The sequence below is a fragment of the Oncorhynchus mykiss genome, chromosome 17 (genome assembly GCF_013265735.2).
Source record: "Oncorhynchus mykiss isolate Arlee chromosome 17, USDA_OmykA_1.1, whole genome shotgun sequence".
NCBI classification, from domain to species: domain Eukaryota; kingdom Metazoa; phylum Chordata; class Actinopteri; order Salmoniformes; family Salmonidae; genus Oncorhynchus; species Oncorhynchus mykiss.
The window spans coordinates 15,947,058-15,974,937 of record NC_048581.1 but is presented as its reverse complement, the minus strand read 5'-3'; the positions used below and the strand labels follow the sequence as shown (position 1 = coordinate 15,974,937).

The following is a 27,880-nucleotide window of genomic DNA, read 5'->3' as shown; positions in this document are numbered from 1 at the left end:
GAGAGGAACAGGGGCAGAGAGGAACAGGGGGAGAGAGGAACAGGGGCAGAGAGGAACAGGGGCAGAGAGGAACAGGGGCAGAGAGGAACAGGGGGAGAGAGGAACAGGGGCAGAGAGGAACAGGGGCAGAGAGGAACAGGGGGAGAGAGGAACAGGGGCAGAGAGGAACAGGGGCAGAGAGGAACAGGGGCAGAGAGGAACAGTCAAAGCCTAAATCGTTTTTTAAGTCTTTGCCAGTAGAGGATTCACATCTTTCATCAATGTCGTTTTTTTTCTTTGTCACTCGACAAGTGAATTCAGACAATTCAATCAGAGGGAAACGTAAATATAAATATACAACACGTGGCAGCAGATAAAATGTACATTTAATAATGAAACTTCATCTGATCTGATAAAACTGTACTTTATTATGAATGAATACAACTGATTAACATAATAAACCAGTAGTCATTTGTACACTCAGCTCCCCCACATGCTGAGAGGATACAGACAGATTGTCTTTTTACATTGAGGCTCTCAATCAATCATTCTGTGCTCCTCATATTGTCACTTTAGTCAACTTGAATTGAATTAGTCCACTGAACAGACATGTATTAGTCCACTGAACAGACATGTATTAGTCCACTGAACAGACATGTATTAGTCCACTGAACAGACATGTATTAGTCCACTGAACAGACATGTATTAGTCCACTGAACAGACATGTATTAGTCCACTGAACAGACATGTATTAGTCCACTGAACAGACATGTATTAGTCCACTGAACAGACATGTATTAGTCCACTGAACAGACATGTATTAGTCCACTGAACAGACATGTATTAGTCCACTGAACAGACATGTATTAGTCCACCGAGCGAACAGTGTGTACAAAATATTAGGAATACCTGCAATTTCTATAACATAAATGACCAGGTGAATCCAGGTGAAAGCTATGATCACTTGTTAAATCCACTTCAAATCGGTGTAGATGAAGGGGAGGAGTCAGGTTAAAGATGAAGGGGAGGAGTCAGGTTAAAGAAGGATGTTTAAGCATTGAGACATGGGTTGTGTATGTGTGCCATTCAGAGGGTGAACGGGCAAGACAAAAGATTTAAGTGCCTTTGAATGGGGTAGAGTATGAGGTGCCAGGCGCACTGCTTTGAGTGTGTCAAGAACTACAACGCTGCTGGGTTTTTCACACTCAACAGTTTCCCGTGTGTATCAAGAATGGTCCACCACCAAAAGGACATCCAGCCAACTTGACACAACTGTGGGAAGCATTGGAGTCAACATGGGCCAGCATCCCTGTGGAACGCTTTCAACACCTTGTAGAGTCCATGCCCTGACGAACTGAGGCTGTTCTGAGGGTGAAAGGGGGAGGCGCAACTCAATATTAGGAAGGTGTTATGGGTCTTGTTCCAATATCCACAGTAGTACACTACTTGTTTCATTTAAGGTGGTCTGGATGTTAGAACACCCATGGACACTGGTGACGTTCCAGACTGACTCATGGTTGTGTGCCACGTCACTGACTGTGCAGTCCTGCATCAGTTTGCTATATCATGATTGGGTCAGCTGACATCTTAAACAAACACTTATCCAGGTGTTGTGAGAGAAGGCAGGTGACTGCAATTTAGTCTGCCTGGAACATGCCCCATATTCAATTAAAAAGCATTGTTTATGTATCCCCTGTAGGGACAATTACTTGGCACCCTATGGCATCAGGCTGGCACTGAGTCTCAAAGTGACACATTCAGGTCACATGTCCAGTCACATGACCATACATACACAGTAAAACACATGATAACAACAGATGTTATCCCCCTTAGTGTCTACAACATGGTCATCATAGAGGAGGTTCACTGGGCAAAGATCCCTTCAACTTCTAATGATGATGTCATTTCCATGTTTCACAGCTCAGGCCGAGGGAGAGGGGGAAGGAAATCAGAGGTGCACTCCTCTTCACTTTGATTGACACTTCACACACTCAGTATATATGTCTAGTGTTCTGTCTGGGATCTGTGGTCTGTGCCAGAGGACTACAAACGGGGTGACACCCCCCCCTCATCCCCAGCTTCCTGTTCCCTTTTAAAGTAGGGACACAGTCCCTCATCCTCATCATTCTCCTCCCTCTGTACTATCCAGTCCCTGCGTGGTGGTCAGGGTTGTCATGGTGGTCAGGGTTGCCATGGTTTCCTGTCTCTTCCTCTCTGGTCAGGCTTGTGTTTGAAGCGACACCTGTCACCATAGAAACAGCCAGTGGTCCTCCAGAAGAAACACTCATCACCATTGATGGGAGCCATCCTCCTGGTCCTGGGAGAGAGAGAGACAAACAGTATGAAAACATAAACACCTGCACCTGTGGTCCTGCTTCCTCCTTCCATCACTTTGTACATTTCAAAAGTTAATATGAGATGATTGGTAACACTTTAGAATAACTCATAATGATGTGTTGAATGACAGATGTCTTTACCCTGTGGAGTCGTACTGGGAGGCTGAGGAGGTGTTGAGGCCGATAGAGTTGGTCCTCTGAGGAGAGGGAGGGGTTCTCTGCATCCAGCGGTCTGGGTACCTGATTACCAGCCTGGTGCTCTCCAGCTCCACACCCTGGACAGGAGGACAAACAGCAGGCACATTCAAAATACTACATGCAATAGGACCAATAGCATAGTCCCAAAAGTACAATGGAAACAATAACAACGTATTGGGTTTAATTACCGGCACAAAGATTGTTTTTCCTTTGCTGCCAGAAAGGAGTTCTCTCTGTGTTGAACAATTTTGATACTATTTATGTGCAAGACTCAAGCTCTACACTGAAGGCTCTTGACTCTGTGTATCATGCAGAGACGTCTAACTCACCATTGTGATCTCTACAGTGCTGTCAGGTGTACATCAGTAGCAACACGCAGCCTCAAACCCTGGTACATTCTTATTCAGTTAAGAAACATTGCTCTTCTAGCTCAAAATGAGAACACATAATACAAGCTCAGATCTCAATCGTGTTTTATGCTAATAGTCCCTTTCATTACTCAGCTCCTGATCTTGAATTCCCTCCGGGCCAACCTAAAACACCAGGACCTGGTGTCCCTGGAGGAGTTCAAAGGTTAAATAGATGAACAGGTTGTTGAGCCGTGTAGCTGTTTCTAGTTGTCACCCCATGTCACTAGTTTGCATTGCCTTATGTAAGGAAGCCTGTTGTTTTACACTACACACACACACTGTTTGCTGGTGTATTTGAGCTGTTGCCAGTGTCTTCTGTCTGTGTTGTCCTTTTAGTCAAACTTATTTTTAAATCATGTTTTTGTACAGATGTTTTCGTTTTTCGGGATGTCTCATGGTCTGACAAACATCACTCTCGCTCTGCCACCTTTGCGTTGGACTGATATCTCTATCTTGAACGGACAGGTTTTTAGGCGATTTGGACTATTATGTTAATTAGATGTAAACTGTTTTTTGAGGGGTTATCCGTACTCACACAAGGCCTTTAGTCTCACAGTCATTGTAAATAATAATTTGTTATTAATAATTGACTTTCCTGGTTAAATAAACAATGTCCCAAAAGTACAATCGAACCCAAAGCATATTTCCAATCGGACAATAGAACCAAAAGCATACTCCCAAAAGTACAATAGCATAGTCCCAAAGGTACAATGGAACCAAAAGCATAGTCCCACAAGTGCAATGGAACCAATAGCATAGTTGCAAAGGTACAATAGCATAGTCCCAAAAGTACACACTCCTAAAGTTCAAGCTGAGGAATTGAAAGCACAACTCACATAGTTGAAGGCATTTAGACAGCATTATGTTTCATCCCATCACTCACCTGGAGCCTCTCCAAGGCGCGAGCGGCCATGTTGGCATTCTTGAAGTTGACAAAGGCACAGAATCTCTCGTGTAGAACTCTGATACTCTCTATCTCACCACACCTATGGTACAGAACATTGATACTAATTCTGAGTTCTACATTTTCTCTATTTCCCCACACCTACAGTAAAAACATAGAATTAGAAGGTAAAAGAATAATGATCACCATTCCAACTCAACAAACAGATAAGTGTCATAGTGTTAGAATGGTGGACCGGCGGCCATTTTGAGTGAACCATTTAAGGTGTTAATGTTATGTTTCTTGATGATTATCACCACACACCATGTCAGAAACAAAGAAAGTCACAGCAAGAGAAGCCTAAGCAGTGGATATGGAGATAGATAGGTCAGGCTACTGAACTAAAACAGATGGAAATGGGGCATGGTGGTCGTACGTTTTGAAAAGGTCCCATATGTGCTTCTCAGTGAGGTCCACGGTGACGTTCCCCACCCAGAGAGAGGGACAGGGGGACCTGAGGATAAGAGGAAAAACACATTCATTACAGCAACATAACACCACAACATTATGAATGCAACCTAAATGGCACCCTATTCCCTATATACAGTTGGAGTCGGAAGTTTACATACACATAGGTTGGAGTCATTAAAACTCATTTTCAACCACTCAACAAATTTCTTGCTAACAAACTATAGTTTTGGTAAGTCGGTTAGGACATCTACTTTGTGCATGACAAGTAATTTGTCCAACAATTGTTTACAGACAGATTATTTCACTTATAGTTTACGGTATCACAATTCCAGTGGGTCAGAAGTTTACATACACTAAGTTGACTGTGCCTTTAAACAGCTTGGAAAATTCCAGAAAATGGCCTTAGAAAGCTTCTGATAGGCTAATTGACATAATTTGATTTGGAGTTGTACCTGTGGATATATTTCAAGGCCAATCCTTCAAACTCAATGCCTCTTTGCTTGACATCATGGGAAAATCAAAAGAAATCAGCCAGGACCTCAGAAAGAAAATGGTAGACCTCCACAAGTCTGGTTCATCCTTGGGAGCAATTTCCAAACGCCAGAAGGTACCACGTTCATCTGTACAAACAATAGTACGCAAGTATAAACACCATGGGACCACGCAGCCGTCATACTGCTCAGGAAGGAGACGTGTTCTGTCTCCTAGAGATGAACGTACTTTGGTGCGAAAAGTGCAAATCAATCCCAGAACAACAGCAAAGGACCTTGTGAAGATGCTGGAGGAAACGGGTACAAAAGTATCTATATCCACAGTAAAACGAGTCCTATATCGACATAACCTGAAAGGCCGCTCAGCAAGGAAGAAGTCACTGCTCCAAAACCGCAATAAAAAAGCCAGACTACGGTTTGCCACTGCACATGGGGACAAAGATTGTACTTTTTGGAGAAATGTCCTCTGGTCTGATGAAACAGAAATAGATCTGTTTGGCCATAATGACCATTGTTATGTTTGGAGGAAAAAGGGGGAGGCTTGCAAGCCAAAGAATACCATCCCAACCGTGAAGCACAGGGGTGGCAGCATCATGTTGTGGGGGTGCTTTGCTGCAGGAGGGACTGGTGTCCTTCACAAAATGGATGGCATCATGAGTGGATATATTGAAGCAACATCTCAAGACATCAGTCAGGAAGTTAAAGCTTCGTCACAAATGGGTCTTCCAAATGGACAATGACCCCAACCATATTTCCAAAGCAAAATGCCTTAAGGACAACGAAGGTATTGAAGTGGCCATCACAAAGCTCTGACCTCAATCCTATAGAACATTTGTGGGCAGAACTGAAAGTGTGTGCGAGCAAGGAGGCCTAAAAACCTGACTCCGTTACACCAGCTCTGTCAGGAGGAATGGGCCAAAACTCACCCAACTTATTGTGGGAAGCTTGTGGAAGGCTACCCGAAACGTTTCACCCAAGTTAAACCATTTAAAGGGAATGCTACCAAATACTAATTGAGTGTCTGTAAACTTCTGACCCACTGGGAATGTGATGAAAGAAATAAAAGCTGAAATAAATTATTCTCTCTGCTATTATTCTGACATTTCACATTCTTAACATAAAGTGGTGATCCTACCTAAAACAGGGATTTTTTTACTGGGATTAAATGTCAGGAATTATGAAAAACTGAGTTTAAATGTATTTGGCGAAGGTGTATGTAAACTTCCGACTTCAACTGTAGTTCATTACTTTTGACCAAGGCCTATAGGGCTCTTGTCGAAAGAAGTGCACAATATAGGGAATAGGGCAGGGTTTCCATTAGCCAGTAATAGCCGGCTTTTGGCCGATTAAAAAAAATGAAAAGCCGATAAATAAAATTACCATTGGCCAATTGTCCGGGAGAAGAAGAAAAAAATCCCATTGTGAAACAGGCTAAAAAGCGTTATTCATTGTTGGAAATACCAGATGATCTAAATACATTGGACTGGACATGCTTATCAGTCTATAGGTTAATTTGCATAATTCAGTGGAATTAAATTGGCACGTGTACAGTATATTCGTAATGCATTATATTTATCACGCGTACAGCCTACAGATGCAGAGCCTCTGAGAGGTAAATCTGTCAGACAGCAGGAGAGATGCTGATACAGCTCCTCAAACAGCAAATTAACAAGACGGCTTCATCACCTCGTCACACACCACTTTGCAATGAGATGGAGGCAGTAGGCATTTTGAAAACATACTTAATTAATTGATTGAAACCTGAACGTTTTAAATCAGGGGTTGGAACCAAAATCATTTTCCAATCTATTCGTTCTGAACAGAACCATTATTTTGTTTGTGCCGCTCCACTGTTCCGACCAGCAAAATAATGTTCTGAACCGGTTCAAACAAAAGTAACTGTTTATATCGTTCCTTTTAAAACCTCTAAAATATATATATATATATTTACATTTAGCTCGACATTAAATGAATTCACCAATGGATAGAGCAGCTTGCTATGCAGCGGACAAGCTAAGTACATGCATTGGACAGACAAGTGTAGAGAAGGGTGCTAGATGTGACTGAAAATACACTGGTGAGAAGGGAGTTGGTCATAAAGTGATGACATGCAATATCTGAATTAGGCCCACAGAATCATACCTGCGAAGGAGAAGCTTCTATGAAGGAACTTTGAATGTCTGAACTTCAGTGAGTTGGCTTAACTAACATTGGACCAGAACAAACCCTTGATCATGACTCTCAGTTCCACTACAGTACACTAGGAAACTGAACAAACCCTTGATCATGACTCCCAGTTCCACTACAGTACACTAGGAAACTGAACAAACCCTTGATCATGACTCTCAGTTCCACTACAGTACACTAGGAAACTGAACAAACCCTTGATCATGACTTCCAGTTCCACTACAGTACACTAGGAAACTGAACAAACCCTTGATCATGACTCTCAGTTCCACTACAGTACACTAGGAAACTGAACAAACCCTTGATCATGACTCTCAGTTCCACTACAGTACACTAGGAAACTGAACAAACCCTTGATCATGACTCTCAGTTCCACTACAGTACACTAGGAAACTGAACAAACCCTTGATCATGACTCTCAGTTCCACTACAGTACACTAGGAAACTGAACAAACCCTTGATCACTTTCGTTCTTAGTTCTGGTTCTGTTCTTCATTTTCGAAGTCTGTTCCCCAAACCGGTTCCAACCCCTGGTTTTACTACACATTATTAGGCATGTCTTACTTTGCGTCAAAGTAGCCTAGCCTGTGGAGGCAATTATTTTATATCAACTTTCTTTCTCGTCCAGTAAACAAAGGCACAATCCTAGTCATACCAGCAACGCATGCTAGTTGTTGCATATCAGATGTCCCCTCTCAAAATTTCTAACAGATATTTTCATCTCTGTCACATGAAACCACTCGCATGTGCAGTGCTCTTTTGACAATGGTGTTCTCCCGCTAATGTCATTATGGAACAAACATTCACGCATCGCCTACTGCCTTGTGCACATTGTTGCATTTATAATGTGAGGAAAAAATAGTTTAACATTTTAATCTAAACCAGCGGTCAACAACCTTTTCTGAGTCAAGATCACGGAGTCAAAAGGCAAGCCGAGATCTACCGCTCAGATTTTTAAAAACATGACTTAAACATAAGCCTTTTGCAACATTAACTAATTAAACACAGATCTGTAGCAATGAGGTTTGTACAGTAGGCTATAGGCCCTATATATCATCACTGCATATTGGCTGCGCTTGAATTGGCCTGCCAATGTTGTTCTTCTCAGACCATTTCAAAAATTGTAGGTATATGATCACACTGGTAATATATCATTTGTTCTATTGCTTGTGAGGCACAGCTGAGTGAGCATAATAATTTGCTTATTTTTTGTACTGTACTGATGGCCTGCATCTGATGGTCAGTCTGAGGGGAGGGAAGGAGCAGCGGAGGCTGCCTCTCACCCGACTCACCGTCCCTCCTCTCCGTCCCTCCTCTCTCTCTCCTTCAGCTGAGAAAAGGGGACACAGTCTTCCAGCTGATGGTGAGGCTTAAGTCGCACTGCATTACTTCTGCCTCATGAACCAATTAAATGTTGTTACTCCTATGACCAGAGAAATAACAACGACGCAAGCTTATTGAAAACACTTGCATTTTATGGCTTATAAAACGGATGAACTAAGTGTTGACAGTGCTGAATAACAACTTAAACATGAACTCAGTCAAGAAAAAAGCAGCTCTCTGCTGTATTCGTTGTCTCTCTACTCGTGGTTTTAAACGTTTTGAAATCTCACAGGATCAACTTTGCTGTGAGTTCAAGGCTTCTTTTTACAGTCTATGGAGCGAGGAAACTGTGCAGACTCGGTGATCTGAGCTATCTGACTGGGCAGCGGTAGGCCTATAGGTGCACTTGATTTGCTCTCTGGGCCTGCCGAGTAGGCGGAGTTCTACCTTTAGACACATGAAATGGTTTAAAATGGAAACACTTTGCCTTCCCGGCACTAGGGCTGCTGAATCAAGTGCACCTACCATCAACAGCGCGAAACCCCAAAATGTTTATAGGAACACAAGGCTTTATCGTTGGGTTTTTCACAGAAATGCTTGGTGATCGACTATGCAATTTGTGATCTATCTTCCCACAACTGTCCCAGAGTGTTTGGTATAGGCTATTTCTTTCTCCACAAGTTGACCAATAGAACAGGTGAACGTTTCTCCTATGGGGGATAGTAGATTGACAGGCTAGTTATTGTGCTGTTTGTTACTCGTCTGGTTGAGGAAAAGTACATTTGGACAGTTATTCTAACATCTTCACAGTGAGAATCAGAATGTGGTAATAACTACCACACATTGTTGCATCTTCGACTTGCATGTTCTGTTAATATGAATTACCATCATTTACTGTAAATGTGATTTCTGTCATTCTGACAGATGGTGGACGCCCTAATCAGCTGAAGCACCCAATGCATATGAGGTCCATTAAATTTCTCACATGTCCGGTAAATTCAAATGCTTCTTGGCAAATGTCCAGCGCAACATTTTCCTGACGGAAACCCTGGAATAGGGGGCCATTTGGGACCGTCTATAGCTTCTAGAACTGTAGGGATGTAAATTACATGATGTATTATAGGACCATTTAGATGACGAATAACAAACAGAGTGGTGGTGGCCTCAACAAAGCTGGTCTCAAATGACGAGATAACAAACAGAGTGGTGGTGGCCTCAACAAAGCTGGTCTCAAATGACGAGATAACAAACAGAGTGGTGGCCTCGGTCAACAAAGCTGGTCTCAAATGACTAGATAACAAACAGAGTGGTGGTGGCCTCAACAAAGCTGGTCTCAAATGACTAGATAACAAACAGAGTGGTGGCCTCGGTCAACAAAGCTGGTCTCAAATGACGAGAGAACATGAATCTTCATGTCTCAGACAAGGTTAGCTCCCGAAGCTAATGCCTAGACTTTAGCTCAATGGGATAACATGGTATAGAGTCACACTAACAACCCAGGTATGATACCCAGTTCAACATACTCACCCAGTAGAGTCCTCAGGGGAGGAGAGGTCCACCACTGCAGTAGGAAGAGGAAAAGGTTCACTTTACTATGGAACCTCACAACAAATCAATGTCAGATGTACAGTAAGTATTTCTATATTGTTGTAGTATATTTGGTAAATCAAACTCTTTAAATGCAATGGCTATGCCCCCTGTGGTGGGGTCTGGTAGTGCAACCTGTCTATACTGCACCCCCTGTGGTGGGGTCTGGTAGTGCAACCTGTCTATACTGCACCCCCTGTGGTGGGGTCTGGTAGTGCAACCTGTCCATACTATGCCCCCTGTGGTGGGGTCTGGTTGTGCAGCATGTCTATACTATGTCCCCTGTGGTGGGGTCTGGTAGTGCAACCTGTCTATACTACGCCCCTGTGGTGAGGTCTGGTAGTGCAACCTGTCTATACTACGCCCCCTGTGGTGGGGTCTGGTAGTGCAACCTGTCTATACTACGCCCCCTGTGGTGGGGTCTGGTAGTGCAACCTGTCTATACTACGCCCCCTGTGGTGGGGTCTGGTAGTGCAACCTGTCTATACTGCGCCCCCTGTGGTGGGGCCTGGTAGTGCAACCTGTCTATACTGCGCCCCCTGTGGTGGGGTCTGGTAGTGCAACCCGTCTATACTATGCCCCCTGTGGTGGGGTCTGGTAGAGTAGCCTGTCTATACTATGCCCCCTGTGGTGGGGTCTGGTAGTGCAGCATGTTTATACTACGCCCCCTGTGGTGGGGTCTGGTAATACAGCCTGTCCCAATACCTCTATCAGCCTCAGGGGAGCCGAGAGCAGCCTGCACCGTGGTAAACTTCTCCAACAGCAACACACTCTGCCCCTCTTCAAAACCCAGATCCTACAGGAGAGAGAAAGGGTGAATTGATAAACTGATATCAGATCAGATCTCAGGAACAAAACAGAAAAGACAAAAAAAATCTCATCACAAGTTCACCAATCAACACCAAAGTTATCCTATAACAAAAGACTAGAGCCTGACCCGATCGTAGGCGATCGAATAAACCTCCAATTCCTTTCATTCTGTTAGCAAACGTGCAAACTCTTGAAAATAAAATTGATGACCTACGCGGAAGATTAAACTACCAATGGGACATACAGGACTGTAATATTTTATGCTTCACAGAGCCGTGGCTGAACGACGACATTATCAACAGGTGGCTGGTTATACGCCGTATCGGCAGGAAAGAACAGCGTCGTCGTTCAGACCTGGGGCGGCAGGTAGCCTAGTGGTTAGAGCGTTGGACTAGTAACCGAAAGGTTGTAAGATCAAATCCAGGAGCTGACAAGGTAGAATAAATCTGTCGTTCTGCTCCTGAACAAGGCAGTTAACCCACTGTTTCTAGGCCGTCATTGTAAATAAGAATTTGTTCTTAACTGACTTGCCTAGTTAAATTAAAAAATAAAAGACAAAGGGCGGCGGACTATGTATTTTTGTAAATAACTCCTGGTGCACCAGGAGGAAGGAAGTCTAAGGAAGTCTCAAGGTTTTGCTCACCTGAAGTAGAGTATCTCATGATAAGCTGTAGACCACACTGTCTACCTAGAGAGTTATCATCTGTATTTTTCACAGCTGTCTACATACCACCACCACTGGCACTAAGACCACACTGAATGAGCTGTATTCCCCCATAAGCAAACAGGAAAATGCTCATCCAGAGGCGGCGCTCCTAGTGGCTGGGGACTTTAATGCAGGGAAACTTAAATCAGTCTTTCCAAATTTCTATCAGCATGTTAAATGTACAACCAGAGGGGAAAAAAACTGGACCAACTTTACTCCACACACAAAGACACATACAAAGCTCTCCCTCACCCTCCATTTGGCAAATCTGACCATAATTCTATCCTAACGGCCTATTTTTCAGGACCAGATGCTAGAATATGCATATAATTGACAGCTTAGGATAGAAAACACTCTAAAGTTTCCAAAACTGTAAAAATATTGTCTGTGAGTATAACAGAACTGATAATGCAGGCGAAAGCCTGAGGAAAATCCAATCTGGAAGTGACTCTTATTTTGAACGCTCTGTTTTCCTATGCATCCCTATTGACCATTGAAAGGGATATCAACCAGATTCCATTTTCTACGTATTCCCTAAGGTGTCTACAGCCTTTAGACGTAGTTTCACGCCTTTATGTTGAAGAATGAGCGTAAAAGACCACATTGCGTAAGTGGCCAGCTGAGGGCTCTCAGAGTGATTCTTGCGTAAAAGACAGAGGTAGCCATTTTTCCTCTCGGTCCTACTGAAAAGCCAATTGTCCCAGTTGATATATTATCGAATAGATATTTGAAAAACACCTTGAGGATTGATTATAAAAAACGTTTGCCATGTTTCTGTCGATATTATGGATATAATTTGGATTTGGCGTTGTTGTGACCGCTATTTCCGGTGGATACCTCAACATAACATGACAAACAAACGGAGGTATTTTGGGTATAAAAATCATTTTTATGGAACAAAAGGAACATTTGCTGTCTAACTGGGAGTCCCGTCAGTGAAAACATCCGAAGATCATCAAAGGTAAATGGTTAATTTGATTGCTTTTCTGATTTGTGACCAAGCTTCCTGCTGCTAGCTGGACATGATGCTATGCTAGGCTATCGATAAACTTACAGAAACGCTTGTCTTGCTTTGGCTGTAAAGCATAATTTCAAAATCTGAGATGACAGGGTGATTAACAAAAGGCTAAGCTGTGTTTCACTATATTTCACTTGTGATTTCATGAATATGAATATTGTCTAGTAAGATTATTTGGCCCTTGCGCTATGCTAATTAGTGTAGTTGATGACAATTCTCCCAGATCCGGGATGGGTAGTTCCAAGAGGTTTTAAACAGGTCAACATTCACAAGGCCGCAGGGCCAGACGGATTACCAGGACGTGCGCTGACCAACTGGCAAGTGTCTTCACTGACATTTTCAACCTCTCCCTGTCCAAGTCTGTAATACCAACATGTTTTAAGCAGACCAACATCGTGCCTGTGCCCAAGAACACTAAGATAACCTGCCTAAATGACTTCCTACCCGTAAAACTCACGTCTGTAGGCATAAAGTGCTTTGAAAGGCTGGTCATGACTCACATCAACACCATTATTCTAGAAACCCTAGACCCACTCCAATTTGCATATCACACCAACAGATCCACAGATGATGCAATTTCTATTGCACTCCACACTGCCCTCTCCGACTTGGACAAAAGGAACACCTATGTGAGAATTCTATTCTCATTGACTACAGCTCACAGTTCAACATCATAGTTCCCTCAAAGCTCATCAATAAGCTAAGGACCCTGGGACTAAACACCTCCTCTGCAACTGGATCCTGGACTTCCTGACGGGCCGCCCCCAGGTGGTAAGGGTAGGTAACAACACATCCGCCACGCTGATCCTCAACACGGGGGCCCCTCAGGGGTGCGTGCTCAGTCCCTACCTGTATTCCCTGTTCACTCATGACTGCATGGCCATGCACGACTCCAACACCATCATTACGTTTGCCAATGACACAACAGTGGTAGCACTGATCACCGACGGAGAGACCTGGCAGTGTGGTGCCAGGACAACAACCTCTCCCTCAACGTGATCAAGACAAAGGAGATGATTGAGGACTACAGGAAAAAGAGGACTGAGCACACCCCCATTATAAGACTGAAAAGATTTGACATGGGTCCTCAGATCCTCAAAAGGTTCTACAGCTGCACCATTGAGAGCAGGTTGCATCACTGCCCGGCCTCCGACCGCAAAGCACTATAGAGGGTAGTGCGAAAGGCCAAGTACATCACTGGGGCCAAGCTTCCTGCCATCCAGGACCTCTATACCTGGCGGTGTCAGAGGAAGGCCCTAAAAATGGTCAGATTCCAGCCACCTTAGTCATAGACTGTTTTCTCTGCTACCACAGGGCAAGCGGTACCGGAGCGCCAAGTGTAGGTCCAAGAGGCTTCTAAACAACTTCTACCCCCAAGCCATAAGACTCCTGAACAGCTAATCAAATGGCTACCCAGACTATTTTCATTGTCCCCCCACCCTCTCTTTTACACTGCTGCTACTCTCTGTTATCATCTATGCATAGTCACTTAAATAACTCTACCTACATGTACATATTACCTCAACTAACCGGTGCCCCCGCACATTGACTCTGTACCGGTACCCCCTCCGTATATAGTCTTCGCTATTGTTATTTTACTGCTGCTCTTTAATTACTTGTTACTTTTATTTCTTCATATTAATTTATTTTTAACTACATTGTTGGTTAGGGGTTCGTAAGTAAGCATTTCACTGTAAGGTCTACTACACCTGTTGTATTCGGTGCAAGTGACTAATAAAATTTGATTTGACCCCTGACCCCAGTCTCCCCTCACCATAAGCTGCAGGACCTTGCAGTTGAAGAGCTCAATGGAGGCCTCCTCACAGTCCTGATCCAGCTTCAACACCTGCTGCATGGCCCCCTCTGCCTCACCATACCGCTGGAGAGAGAAGAGGGGAGGAAGATTGAGTCAGATTTCACAGACAGACAGACAGACAGACACACACACACAGGAATGTTCACGTTCACAGTAGAGAGCTCAGACACTGACCTTTAACCCCATCAGTGCACTCCCCTTGCGGAAGTATCCCTTTGGCCAATCAGGGGCGAGCTGGATGGACCTCTGAGCGTCTGATAGGGCAGAGGGGTAGAGCTCCAGACACCAGTAGCAGTATGAACGATTCCCAAAGAACCTGAAAGAGAAAGAGACAGAGAGACAGATAGCGAGAGAGGGAAGGAAGAAAGAGAGAGAGAGAGAGGACACATTAAAACACAAGTTGACAGAAATCTAATTTCAGGTCAGAGAGCATAGTGGTGCGATACGTTGTATTTAGGGTCAGAGGTCAAGCTTTAAGGTGTACCTGTGGTCTTTGGGGTCACAGTGGATAGCCTCAGAGAACATGTCCACAGCCTGAGAGTACTGGCCCTGCTTAAACAGCTGAATACCCTTCTCTAGAGGAGACCACACACATACAGTGTTAAACTGGGGTCATTTCAGTGAATAGAAATAATCATTCTGAGACAATTGTGATCATGTCACCTGTTAGTGAAGCTCCCTTCTTCTTCACAGGGTCTGAACTCTCCACCTGAAATGAGACAACTCAGTTAACACTGCCTCTGTGTGCGCGTGTGTGTGTGTGTGTATCCAGCTCTCCGCACCTCGCTGGTCCTAGACTCGTTCTCCTTGTTCTCTCTAGAGGCGTGGCCTGCACTGGTCCTGGCTTTAGGTCTGATGTGACTGGCAGCGTTGGCCACAAACGCACTGCGGACGTCCCACTCTGGCTCCTAGAGAAGGAGATATAAACCAAAACGGCACCCTTATAATGCACTGCTTATGACCAGGGCCCATAGAATCATATAGCTCTGTTCAGAAGTAGGGCATTATATAGGGAATGGGGTGTCATTTGGGACGCAGATATAATAGACAGAAAGAGACAAATAAATACTTTCTATTATCCTATATCTATTTGTTTCTCTGGTGTATCCTCCCCTCCATACCTCCCTGCCTTCCATGTCCTTCCCTCCCTCCCTTCCCTACCTCCTCTGGGGTCCTGACAGGGGGCTGGCGGTTGCTCTTGTTCCCAGACACAGTGAGAGGAGGCGTGGGCTTGTTCTTGGCAGGAGGTACTACCCTCTCTACCTCCTCCTCCTCACTTTCACTCTCAGACTCTGACGCTTCTCCCTCCTGCTCAGCATCCGCGCTCTTCTCCTTCTCCAGTTTCTTTCGTTCTTTCTGTCTCTGTAAAGAGAGAATGGTAAAAGGTGGACCAGGTACGACAGAGATGATTATGGCAGGTGGACCAGGTACGATAGAGATGATGATGGCAGGTGGACCAGGTACAACAGAGATGACTATGGCAGGTGGACCAGGTACGACAGAGATGATGATGATGATGATGGCAGGTGGACCAGGTACGACAGAGATGATGATGGCAGGTGGACCAGGTACGACAGAGATGATGATGATGGCAGGTGGACCAGGTACGACAGAGATGATGATGATGATGGCAGGTGGACCAGGTACGACAGAGATGATGATGGCAGGTGGACCAGGTACGACAGATGATGATGGCAGGTGGACCAGGTACGACAGAGATGATGATGATGATGGCAGGTGGACCAGGTACGACAGAGATGATGATGGCAGGTGGACCAGGTACGACAGAGATAATGATGGCAGGTGGACCAGCTACGACAGAGATGATGATGGCAGGTGGACCAGGTACGACAGATGATGATGGCAGGTGGACCAGGTACGACAGAGATGATGACAGGTGGACCGGGTACGACAGAGATGATGATGGCAGGTGGACCGGGTACGACAGAGGATGGCAGGTGGACGTGGACCAGGTACGACAGAAATGATGGCAGGTGGACCAGGTACGACAGAAATGATGGCAGGTGGACAAGGTACGACAGAGATGATGATGGCAGGTGGACCAGGTACGACAGAGATGATGAAGGCAGGTGGACCAGGTACGACAGAGATGATGATGGCAGGTGGACCAGGTACGACAGAGATGATGATGACAGGTGGACCAGGTACGACAGAGATGATGATGGCAGGTGGACCAGGTACGACAGAGATGATGATGGCAGGTGGACCAGGTACGACAGGGATGATGACAGGTGGACCAGGTACGACAGAGATGATGATGACAGGTGGACCAGGTATGACAGAGATAATGACAGGTGGACCAGGAATGATGACAGGTGGACCAGGTATAATAAAGATAATGACAGGTGGACCAGGAATGATGACAGGTGGACCAGGTATGACAGAGATAATGACAGGTGGACCAGGAATGACAGAGATAAACAAATAGTCACTGGTTCCTTATTTCTCTGGTGCAATATCAAAAACCAACTCCATTATTTAACTCTATTACGTCATTAATTATTCATTAACATTAATTACACAGACATTTCTTAATGACTATGTAGCAACAATGTTACTGTAGTAATGACAGTGTTATTACAGGTTCCACAGGTAGAAGAGAAACTTCATTTTAAGTGTTACCAGGTTGATTATGATGTGGTATAGGTGTGACGTAGTACAAGTGTGTGTGTGTTCCACTCACCTTTCTCTTAGCCCTGCGTCTCTCTGCTCTCTTTCTTGTCTTCTCCTCCTCACTCAACTCCTCCTCCCCACTCAGGACATCTCCACCCGCGGCTGGACCTGGACCCCCTCTTCCTCCTCTTCCTCCTCCCCGCTCCATCTCCTCCTGCTCACCTGGCCCATCTAGAAACACACATAACCAAAGATCGAACACAAATTAACCAAAGAAAACACTTTGGTGTTTGTTTAGTGTTACTTTTGTAAAATGATCTTTACAGGTTGGTCTCACTGAGAAAGTTAGAGACTTTGCTGGAAGAGAACAAAGAGAACAGGGAGGAGAAAGAGAGAGGAAGAGGAGGAGAAAGATGAGGAGGAAGAGGTGGATGCAGCAGCCCAGATATATCCATGTTTGAATGGATTCTGATTCTTTCCAGGGATACACAACATCCTGAAATATATGTAGATGTTGTTGTTAGAAAGAATACTATATTTCCCTTGACGTAGTGATGCTGAATGTAAGAAATGGCTCAACATTCCCCACTCTCCCCTACAGGTTAGTCTCATTGAGATGGGGACTGGAGGGAAAAGAGAAGGAATGAAGAGGACAGGGAGGAGAAGAGAAAACACAGTACATGCTGCTAGAGATTCTCCTTTGTTCTTTGGGTGGAAACATATTGGACCAGTGGATCCGTACAGGAAGTGTATCGTTACCTTACCAACAAGAAATGAGACTCTTCCCCCTCCCCCCAACACACTCATTTGGTGCATCCCAAATGGCACCCTATATTATTTAGTAAACTATTTTAGGTCATGGTCAGAATTAGTGCACTATATAGGGAATAGGGTGACATTTGGAACACACATTTAACAAAAAGGTTCAATCCAGACCAACTGTAGCTTGTTGAGGGCAGCACAGACAGGACAGAACCTTCCCCTTAAACACCCCACTGTCTGCCACCTGGGTGCTTCCCTTACCTGACCCTGATAACCTCCTGTACCTTGTGCTCAGGAACTGTGTCCCAAATGGAACCCTATTCCCTATCTCTATGTAGTGCACCACTTTTAACCAGGGCCCATAGTGTCAATAGTAGTGCACTACATAGGGAAAAGGGTGCCATTTAAGAAGCAACCTAGACATATTGGTGCTGGGCCTGGCAGGGTCCATAGTATTCCTGCATACAGGGAGGCTGCCTACAATGGTTTAATTATTTATTTCCATCAGCGTCCTTGTTTCTGGCTTATTCACTCAAGCCTCACAATCAGGAAAACGCTCGCCTGGTGGAACCAGCCTGACCGCTCATTCATTCAGTTTCATTTCAAGTGAAACACATTTGAGTTCTGGGGAAACTTTGAGAAACTGATTGAAGCTAGAAGGTACTTCCTGATCTCTTCAAATAAGAAACTCATTTCCGTGTCAAAACTTTTCAGTGCCCTACTTAACAACCCTCGTCTAAACGTCTCATATTAGTTTGTCTTTTTTCATCCCATTTTTACTGAGCCTGTTAGAATGAAACAATGACTGAAACACGACTTACTAAGAAACAAGCCGTACCGTCTACACTGGGAGTCAGGAAGCAAGTACAGGGAGTGGATCTTTAATAACTAAACAAGGGGTACCGTCTACACTGGGAGTCAGGAAGCAAGTACAGGGAGTGGATCTTTAATAACTAAACAAGGGGTACCGTCTACACTGGGAGTCAGGAAGCAAGTACAGGGAGTGGATCTTTAATAACTAAACAAGGGGTACCGTCTACACTGGGAGTCAGGAAGCAAGTACAGGGAGTGGATCTTTAATAACTAAACAAGGGGTACCGTCTACACTGGGAGTCAGGAAGCAAGTACAGGGAGTGGATCTTTAATAACTAAACAAGGGGTACCGTCTACACTGGGAGTCAGGAAGCAAGTACAGGGAGTGGATCTTTAATAACTAAACAAGGGGTACCGTCTACACTGGGAGTCAGGAAGCAAGTACAGGGAGTGGATCTTTAATAACTAAACAAGCATAGACCAGAACGAGACACACGCGTAGTGTACAGCCATGGAACACAAACAGTCAATAACGCCTGGGGAAGGAACCAAAGGGATGACTGATATAGGAAAGGTAATCAGGGAGATGATGGAATCCAGGTGAGTCTGATGAGGCGCTGATGCGCATAACAATGGTGACAGGTGTGCGTAATAATGAGCCAGACGACCTCGAGCGCCGAAGAGGGAGTATACGTGACACAAGCAGCAACGGTGTTGGGAAAAAAATAATTCTGGTGCGAAAAGAAAACCACATGTTGTGAATCTGGTTCCCAAGGCCAGCGGAGAAGCTGTTTGTCTTACACTACTTTGATAGGGAACAGAAAAATGATGGGAAAGGACTTTACCTCCCACCTCTCGCTCTTCTCTCTCTGCCATGCTCTCAGCCTCACTCCCTCTGCCACTCCTTCTCTCTCTGCCATGCTCTCAGTCTCGCTCTCTCAATTCAATGGGTTTTATTGGCATGGGGACATACTGTATGTTTACATTGGGTTTTATTGGCATGGGGACATACTGTATGTCTACATTGGGTTTTATTGGCATGGGGAACATACTGTATGTTTACATTGGGTTTTATTGGCATGGGAACATACTGTATGTTTACATTGGGTTTTATTGGCATGGGAACATACTGTATGTTTACATTGGGTTTTATTGGCATGGGAACATACTGTATGTTTACATTGGGTTTTATTGGCATGGGGAACATACTGTATGTTTACATTGGGTTTTATTGGCATGGGGAACATACTGTATGTTTACATTGGGTTTTATTGGCATGGGGACATACTGTATGTTTACATTGGGTTTTATTGGCATGGGGACATACTGTATGTTTACATTGGGTTTTATTGGCATGGGGAACATACTGTATGTTTAGATTGGGTTTTATTGGCATGGGAACATACTGTATGTTTACATTGGGTTTTATTGGCATGGGGACATACTGTATGTTTACATTGGGTTTTATTGGCATGGGGACATACTGTATGTTTACATTGGGTTTTATTGGCATGGGAACATACTGTATGTTTACATTGGGTTTTATTGGCATGGGAACATACTGTATGTTTACATTGGGTTGTATTGGCATGGGGACATACTGTATGTTTACATTGGGTTTTATTGGCATGGGGAACATACTGTATGTTTACATTGGGTTTTATTGGCATGGGAACATACTGTATGTTTACATTGGGTTTTATTGGCATGGGGACATACTGTATGTTTACATTGGGTTTTATTGGCATGGGAACATACTGTATGTTTACATTGGGTTTTATTGGCATGGGAACATACTGTATGTTTAGATTGGGTTTTATTGGCATGGGAACATACTGTATGTTTACATTGGGTTTTATTGGCATGGGGACATACTGTATGTTTACATTGGGTTTTATTGGCATGGGAACATACTGTATGTTTACATTGGGTTTTATTGGCATGGGAACATACTGTATGTTTACATTGGGTTTTATTGGCATGGGGACATACTGTATGTTTACATTTCCAAAGCAAGTGAAATAAACAAACAAAAGTGAGAAGAAACTAATTGAACAACTCCAACAAAAAACGATTAGAAATTACAAGTGAACGTCGCACTCAAAAAGGTTGAAAAAATATAGACAATGTAAGTGTTATTATCAGCTATGTTTTAGCAATGTGCAAATAGTTGTAGTATAGGGACGATAAACATAAATATTGGTGGTATTTATAATGCTGTTTGTGCTCCACTGGCTGCCCTTTTCTCATGGCAACAGGCCACACATCTCGCTGCTGTGATTACACACTGCGGTATTTCACCTAGAAGATATGGGTGTTATCAATGCTGGATTTGTTTAATTCGTTTTCAAATTCTCTCTCTCTCTCTCTCTCGACAGGAAACAAAACAGCGGGGGGAGGGGCTAAAGGAATATGTTTGCCTTGTGATTCCATGCACCTCGGTCAGCCTGTGAGATGACGGCAGCCAGAACAGATGTTCAGAGACGGAAGAACTGGGGTGCATCCCAAATGAAACCCTATCCTCTACCACTCCCCTATGGCCCCTGGTCGAAGGAAGTGCACTAAATAGGGAAATATTGCCATTTGGGACACACCTCAAAGAAGGATCCCTGTAAGTCCAGAAATAGAACCACCACCGACCAACCAGCAGCAGGCCTGTCGCCTGGGCCTGAGGAAGGAAGAGAAACTCTATCTGTTTGGCATTAGCAGCCAGACTCAAACACACCCAGAGAGGAGCAACGGGAGAGAGGAGGAACGTGTGTACCCTGTGTGTGTGTGTGTGTGTGTGTGTGTGTGTGTGTGTGCCTGTGTGTGTGTGTGTGTGTGTATGCGTCCGTGCGTGTGACCTCTGGGACCCAACAGGCCTATAAGTAATAGGATGTTATTTTACCCTATGTAAAGGCCTCTGTGTTCTTCCCAGCAGAAACAGTTTGTGCATGTATTTCTGTGATGTTTTTGTTTGTTTTGGTCTTCGGCAGGTGTTTTTGTGGCTGTACGGGCGCACAACATTTCACAAGGCAATCCGAAGTCGACACCCCTTCATCGGTTATTGGTCAACAGTAGGGATTCTTCAATGAAGTGTCTGTTAGAACACTTCATTTATAGAACACTCATTTCCTAGCGGTTAAGGGCATTGAGCCAGTAACCGAAAGGTCACTGGGTCGAATCCCTAAGGTGGAAAAATCTGCCGTTCTGCCCTTGAGCAAGGCAGTTAGCCAACAACAAGGCAGCCCCCTGCACCTCTCTGATTCAGAGGGGTTGGGTTAAATGTGGAAGACACATTTCGGTAAAATGCATTCAGATGTATAACTGACTAGGTATCCCCTTTCCCTTCGAAAAATACTGCACCAAACATCTTAGTTAAATGGACAATTGTTTGACTAAGATCTCCTTAGGGAAAAAAAAAGTCCAAATGAATGACAGATTTTGTGAGTTCGATGAATTGTAACTATTTTGAGGAAGTGTAGACTGGCTGCGGCGACTCCAGATGAACAAAACATACTATTACCGTTTTCGGTTTCTTTTAAGCAAAGGTCTTTTAAGGGAGCACGCGAGCACACTCGTTCGGTTCACCTGGCAGAGTGGGGCTAGGCGCCAGCTGAACCAAAGCATGCCGAAGCCCTATCGGCCCTGGGCAAAAGTAGTGCACTATAAAGGGAGCAGGGAGCCATTTGAGATCAAATCAAAATCAAATCAAATTTATTTATATAGCCCTTCGTACATCAGCTGATATCTCAAAGTGCTGTACAGAAACCCAGCCTAAAACCCCAAACAGCAAGCAATGCAGGTGTAGAAGCACAGAGATGCAGACTAACTCAACTCCAACCATGACAAATATACTCAAAACAGCCTCAAACAACCTCATCTTGACGCAAGTGTTAAACCATGTGTGGAATGAGATATTCTCCATCTTCATAATGGAGTAATCAAGTTGCAAAGTTAGCACAGGAAAAGGGCCTGATCCAACCAGTATGTTTGCTTCTCACAAGGACAGAGAGCTAAGCCTGCATGCCGTTGTCAGCACTTCTGACTGGCTGACTGGCTGACTGGCTGACTGACATCTGGGCTCTTGTTCCGTAACATTGCAGAACATTGCAGATAGAAATGTAATGAATAATATAGAGCATGCCCTATTCGACATGATAGATAGACAATCATATCTACACAATGCATTTCTATCGAACATTCTGGAATGTTGGATTACCTCGGTCAACAACGGCTCACTCCCCTTAAACACACAACGGCTCCTCCCTGGATCATGTTCAGTAGTGACAAAACTGGGGAAACTTTTAGAAGCTAGAAGGTACTTCCTGATCTCTTCAAATAAGAAACTAATTTCCGTTTCAAAACTTTTCAGTGCCCTACTTAACGACCCTCGTCTAAACGTCTCATATTAGTTTATATTAGTTAGTTTTGTGTCTTTTTTTTCATACATTTTTACTGAGCCTGTTAGAAATAAACAATGACTGAAACACGACTTACACTGCTAAGAAACAAGCAGCAGCAGCATTGTCAGAAAAACTACCCTTCTTTCTTGTGCGATATGAAAACCACGTTGTGAATCTGGTTCCCAAGGCCAGCAGAGAAGCTGTTTGTGTTACACTACTTTGATAGGGAACAGAAAAATGATGGGAAAGGACTTTACCTCCCCCTCTCTCTCTCTTCTCACTCTGCCATGCTCTCAGCCTCACTCCCTCTGCCACTCCTTCTCTCTCTGCTATGCTCTCAGTCTCACTCCCTCTGCCACTCCTTCTCTCTCTGCTATGCTCTCAGTCTCACTCCCTCTGCCACTCCTTCTCTCTCTGAACATCTCTGCCTCTCTCTCTCTGCGTCTCTCAATTTAATTCAAAGGGTTTTATTGGCATGGAAACATACTGTATGTTTACATTGCCAAAGCAAGTGAAATAAACAAGTAAGAAGAAATTTATTGAACAACATCAAACAAAAAACTATTTGAAATGAACAGTAAACATTGCACTTAAAAAGGTTGAAAAAAATAGACATTTCAAGTGTTATATTATCAGCTATGTTTTAACAATGTGCAAATAGATGTAGTTCGAATAGCGGGGGACGATAAACAGATAAATATTGGTGGTATTTATAATTCTCTCTCTGTCTCTCTCCCTCAACAGAGTGGTGGCTGCATGCCTGTGGTTTCCTGCCACTCAGAGACAAAGTACCCCTCCCCCATCACCCAGAATGCCTTAGGCTGACAGACCAGAGAAGAAGACAGAAGAGAGTCAAATCAAAACGGAACAGTTTGTTAGTAGTTAGCCACCACACAGTCAACAAAAAATAATACACACAACACAACCCGTCTCCATACCACCCTCATCACCCTCATCACCACCCTTGGCCCAATGAAACAGACGGGTGGGTTCTGTCTGTGTCAGCAAGAAATCCATGTTTCCCCTGTCGTATAATGGATCAGTTCTAATCTATTCCCTCTATTCTCTTATGACAAAGACACCCTTCTGGTTTGACCAAACATGAGTGAGTCATCACGGAAGAGGATTTCTCAGCTAAAAGTCAGAGGACAATCAAACTGAAAGTAAAAGACTTCCTCCAGGCGCGTCCCAAAGAGCACCCCATTCCCTGCATAGTGCACTACATTCCACCAGAGAGTGCACAGGGAACAGGATGCCATTTGGAACGCGGCCAGCCCCAGATGTTATCGTCAAACCTACACGGCCTCTTCAGTGTGATGACAGCGATCAGGTGCCTCTTATTTGAATACCACAACAACAACAACGATGACCTGGTAGACTGATGACACGTCCAGATTGTCTGCTGACTCTCTGCTCGGATGCTGTTGCAACACCTTCATCTGACAGAATCAGAGGTGCTGAAAATAGCCTGGGAATGACGTTTAACTAGTTTACTAGTTTACTGTGGAAGAGAGGAATGTTATGTATATCCCAGCCGGCCCGCTCTCTCTCTCTCTCTCTCTCTCTCTAGCAACTTGTTGATCGGGGGTAACAATTAGCGTATGGATTATTACTGTTTAAATACATCTTGTTAGTCTACTGTGGAAGTGTGGAACATTACAGGTATCTACATATAAGGAAGGGTTCACTATGTGTTTCACAAAAGTGTGTATTGACATGTTGTTAAAAGCATGGCCCAATTATTGCAGGTTCGATTCCTATATCTTGGTCTAGCAGAGTGCATATTGGTCTAGTAGAGTGCCTCTTGGTCTAGTAGAGTGCATCTTGGTCATATAGAGTGCATCTTGGTCATGTAGAGTGCATCTTGGTCATGTAGAGTGCATCTTGGTCATGTAGAGTGCATCTTGGTCATGTAGAGTGCATCTTGGTCTAGCAGAGTGCATCTTGGTCTAGCAGAGTGCATCTTGGTCATGTAGAGTATCTTGAGCAATGTCAGTTAGTGAGTGCAATAGCCCAGGCCTAGCTACACACTACAGTCCTCTGTGGCCTTGGCTTATACACACACTACAGTCCTCTGTGGCCTTGGCTTATACACACTACAGTCCTCTGTGGCCTTGGCGTATACACACTACAGTCCTCTGTGGCCTTGGCGTATACACACTACAGTCCTCTGTGGCCTTGGCGTATACACACACTACAGTCCTCTGTGGCCTTGGCGTATACACACTACAGTCCTCTGTGGCCTTGGCGTATACACACTACAGTCCTCTGTGGCCTTGGCGTATACACACTACAGTCCTCTGTGGCCTTGGCTTATACACACACTACAGTCCTCTGTGGCCTAGGCTTACACACACTACAGTCCTCTGTGGCCTTGGCTTATACACACACTACAGTCCTCTGTGGCCTTGGCTTATACACACACTACAGTCCTCTGTGGCCTTGGCTTATACACACACTACAGTCCTCTGTGGCCTTGGCTTATACACACACTACAGTCCTCTGTGGCATAGGCTTATACACACTACAGTCCTCTGTGGCCTTGGCATATACACACTACAGACCTCTGTGGCCTTGGCGTATACACACTACAGTCCTCTGTGGCCTTGGCTTATACACACACTACAGTCCTCTGTGGCCTTGGCTTATACACACACACTACAGTCCTCTGTGGCCTTGGCTTATACACACTACAGTCCTCTGTGGCCTTGGCTTATACACACTACAGTCCTCTGTGGCCTTGGCTTATACACACACACTACAGTCCTCTGTGGCCTTGGCTTATACACACACACACACTACAGTCCTCTGTGGCCTTGGCTTATACACACACACTACAGTCCTCTGTGGCCTTGGCATATACACACTACAGTCCTCTGTGGCCTTGGCATTACACACTACAGTCCTCTGTGGCCTTGGCATTACACACTACAGTCCTCTGTGGCCTTGGCATATACACACTACAGTCCTCTGTGGCCTTGGCTTATACACACACACACACTACAGTCCTCTGTGGCCTTGGCTTATACACACACACTACAGTCCTCTGTGGCCTTGGCATATACACACTACAGTCCTCTGTGGCCTTGGCATTACACACTACAGTCCTCTGTGGCCTTGGCATTACACACTACAGTCCTCTGTGGCCTTGGCATTACACACTACAGTCCTCTGTGGCCTTGGCATTACACACTACAGTCCTCTGTGGCCTTGGCATATACACACTACAGTCCTCTGTGGCCTTGGCTTATACACACACACTACAGTCCTCTGTGGCCTTGGCTTATACACACTACAGTCCTCTGTGGCCTTGGCATATACACACTACAGTCCTCTGTGGCCTTGGCATATACACACTACAGTCCTCTGTGGCCTTGGCTTATAGAAGAAGCATCCTGAATTCACCACCACGACACCCATTTGAGACAAAAGACTAAACCAGGAACTAGTGAACAGAAGGCCTTTAGATTTAAACAAGAGTCTGGGAATTACTGGTGACTGCGTTCTATTGGAATTAGTCCTGAATTTGTTCTCTTACATTTAGGGTAGAGTTTCAGCCAGAGTTAATGTCATAACATATGCCATGTAGCACACTCTTTTATCCAAAGCGACTTTCAGTCATGCGTGCATACAATTTACATATGGGTGGTCCCGGGAATCGAACCCACTACCTTGGAATTACAGGCCCCATGGTCTACCATCTGAGCTACACAGGACCAGATCTGTCCCACAAAGACACACAACCCTGGAGCCAAGAGGACTGTGTCCCCTGAGCTATGTGCACTGCACCGTGTCTTGTAAGCATAATGGAAACAAAGTCTCAGATTCCGATGTGGCGTGTCGGCACATGCAGACAGAGCAGAGACAGAAAAGCCTACACAAAGGACTGAAGAAGAAACATACTGATTATGTGAGTGAGAGAGCAAAAATAAGGTTTTATTTTTATTTATTTAACAAGGCAAGTCAGTTAAGAACAAATTATTATTTACAATGATGGCCTACACCGACCAAACCCTAACCAGGACGACGCTGGGTCAATTGTGCACCGCCCTATGGAACATCCAACCAGGGTCTGTAGTGACGACTCTAGCACTGAGATGCAGTGCCTTAGACCGCTGTGCCACTCGGGAACCCAAAAGCAAATATATATATTTTTTTAAAAGGGGCAATCTGCAGTTCCTACATACATTTTTGGACTTAAATTAATTCAATATATAGAACCCAAAATATAAGCTTGTTTTACTCCAATGTTTGTAAACAAAGTATATGTAAACAAACACTATACAGGCTCAAAAAATGAATAAAACTATAATTTTGATATCCGTTCTTACATCCGTAACTCGAACTATGAATTTGAGAGCGGTTAAATGTTTCCAACTTCATCCCTCAAACTTGTTATGGTTTCAACTGCGGACTGCCGCTTTAAATACAAGGCAACCTTTTACAGGAACATACATGACTAACATAAACAAAATAATATCACTCCTATTTGTGATCACAATAGGTTATCACACAGCATAGGAGCATGTTAACTTGTGTAACTTGTCTTCAGTCGAGTAGACTCGCCAGCGAGAAATCGATCATCGATAAACACTACACACGTAAAATACATAGACATTTATGAGTTCAATAACTTTAAAGTGGCCTCGCAGTTACTTTTACTTACCGCCTCCAATACCCAGCAGTCGGCAAATGTCTCTTGTGAACTTCATCAGTTCGACCATCCAGCATTATCAACTCGAATACAAAATATACAAAACACTGAAAGTATATCACTTTAAAACTAGATAAAAGGGCCAGTATTGACCGCGGTTACCCCACAGTTTAACCGCCGGGTGAATCGATCTTCGTTGTTGGTTCAACTGCCTTTATCTGCGCCGTTTCCTGAATGCGGACGAGCTACATCTGACACTCGTAAATGATCAAGCTATCCGACAGACAGAATCTATGCGCCACTACACTAAGCTTTACGAGCGCTCTCTCGTCCAAATCCGAGTTCCACCTGATACCGTGTTCCTAAGTGTGGTTGCGCATGGATAGCTTGTATAGTTAGGTAGGGCTACACGA

The 27,880-nt window shown here is 44.3% G+C and overlaps 1 protein-coding gene across 1 annotated transcript; it reads right to left on the bottom strand.

Annotated features, from left to right (window-relative positions):
- Positions 1-378: 378 nt before the first annotated feature.
- LOC110487250 lies at positions 379-27,880 on the bottom strand. Its single transcript, XM_036949086.1, has 14 exons — positions 27,480-27,880; positions 16,921-17,081; positions 15,378-15,578; positions 14,999-15,124; positions 14,880-14,925; positions 14,701-14,791; positions 14,391-14,532; positions 14,175-14,279; positions 10,572-10,662; positions 9,807-9,840; positions 4,244-4,321; positions 3,808-3,910; positions 2,458-2,591; positions 379-2,297 (listed from the first exon to the last, which is right to left on the bottom strand). Exons 1-14 carry the CDS (start codon positions 27,535-27,537, stop codon positions 2,162-2,164), a joined length of 1,506 nt encoding a protein of 501 aa, XP_036804981.1. The 5' UTR covers positions 27,538-27,880; the 3' UTR covers positions 379-2,161.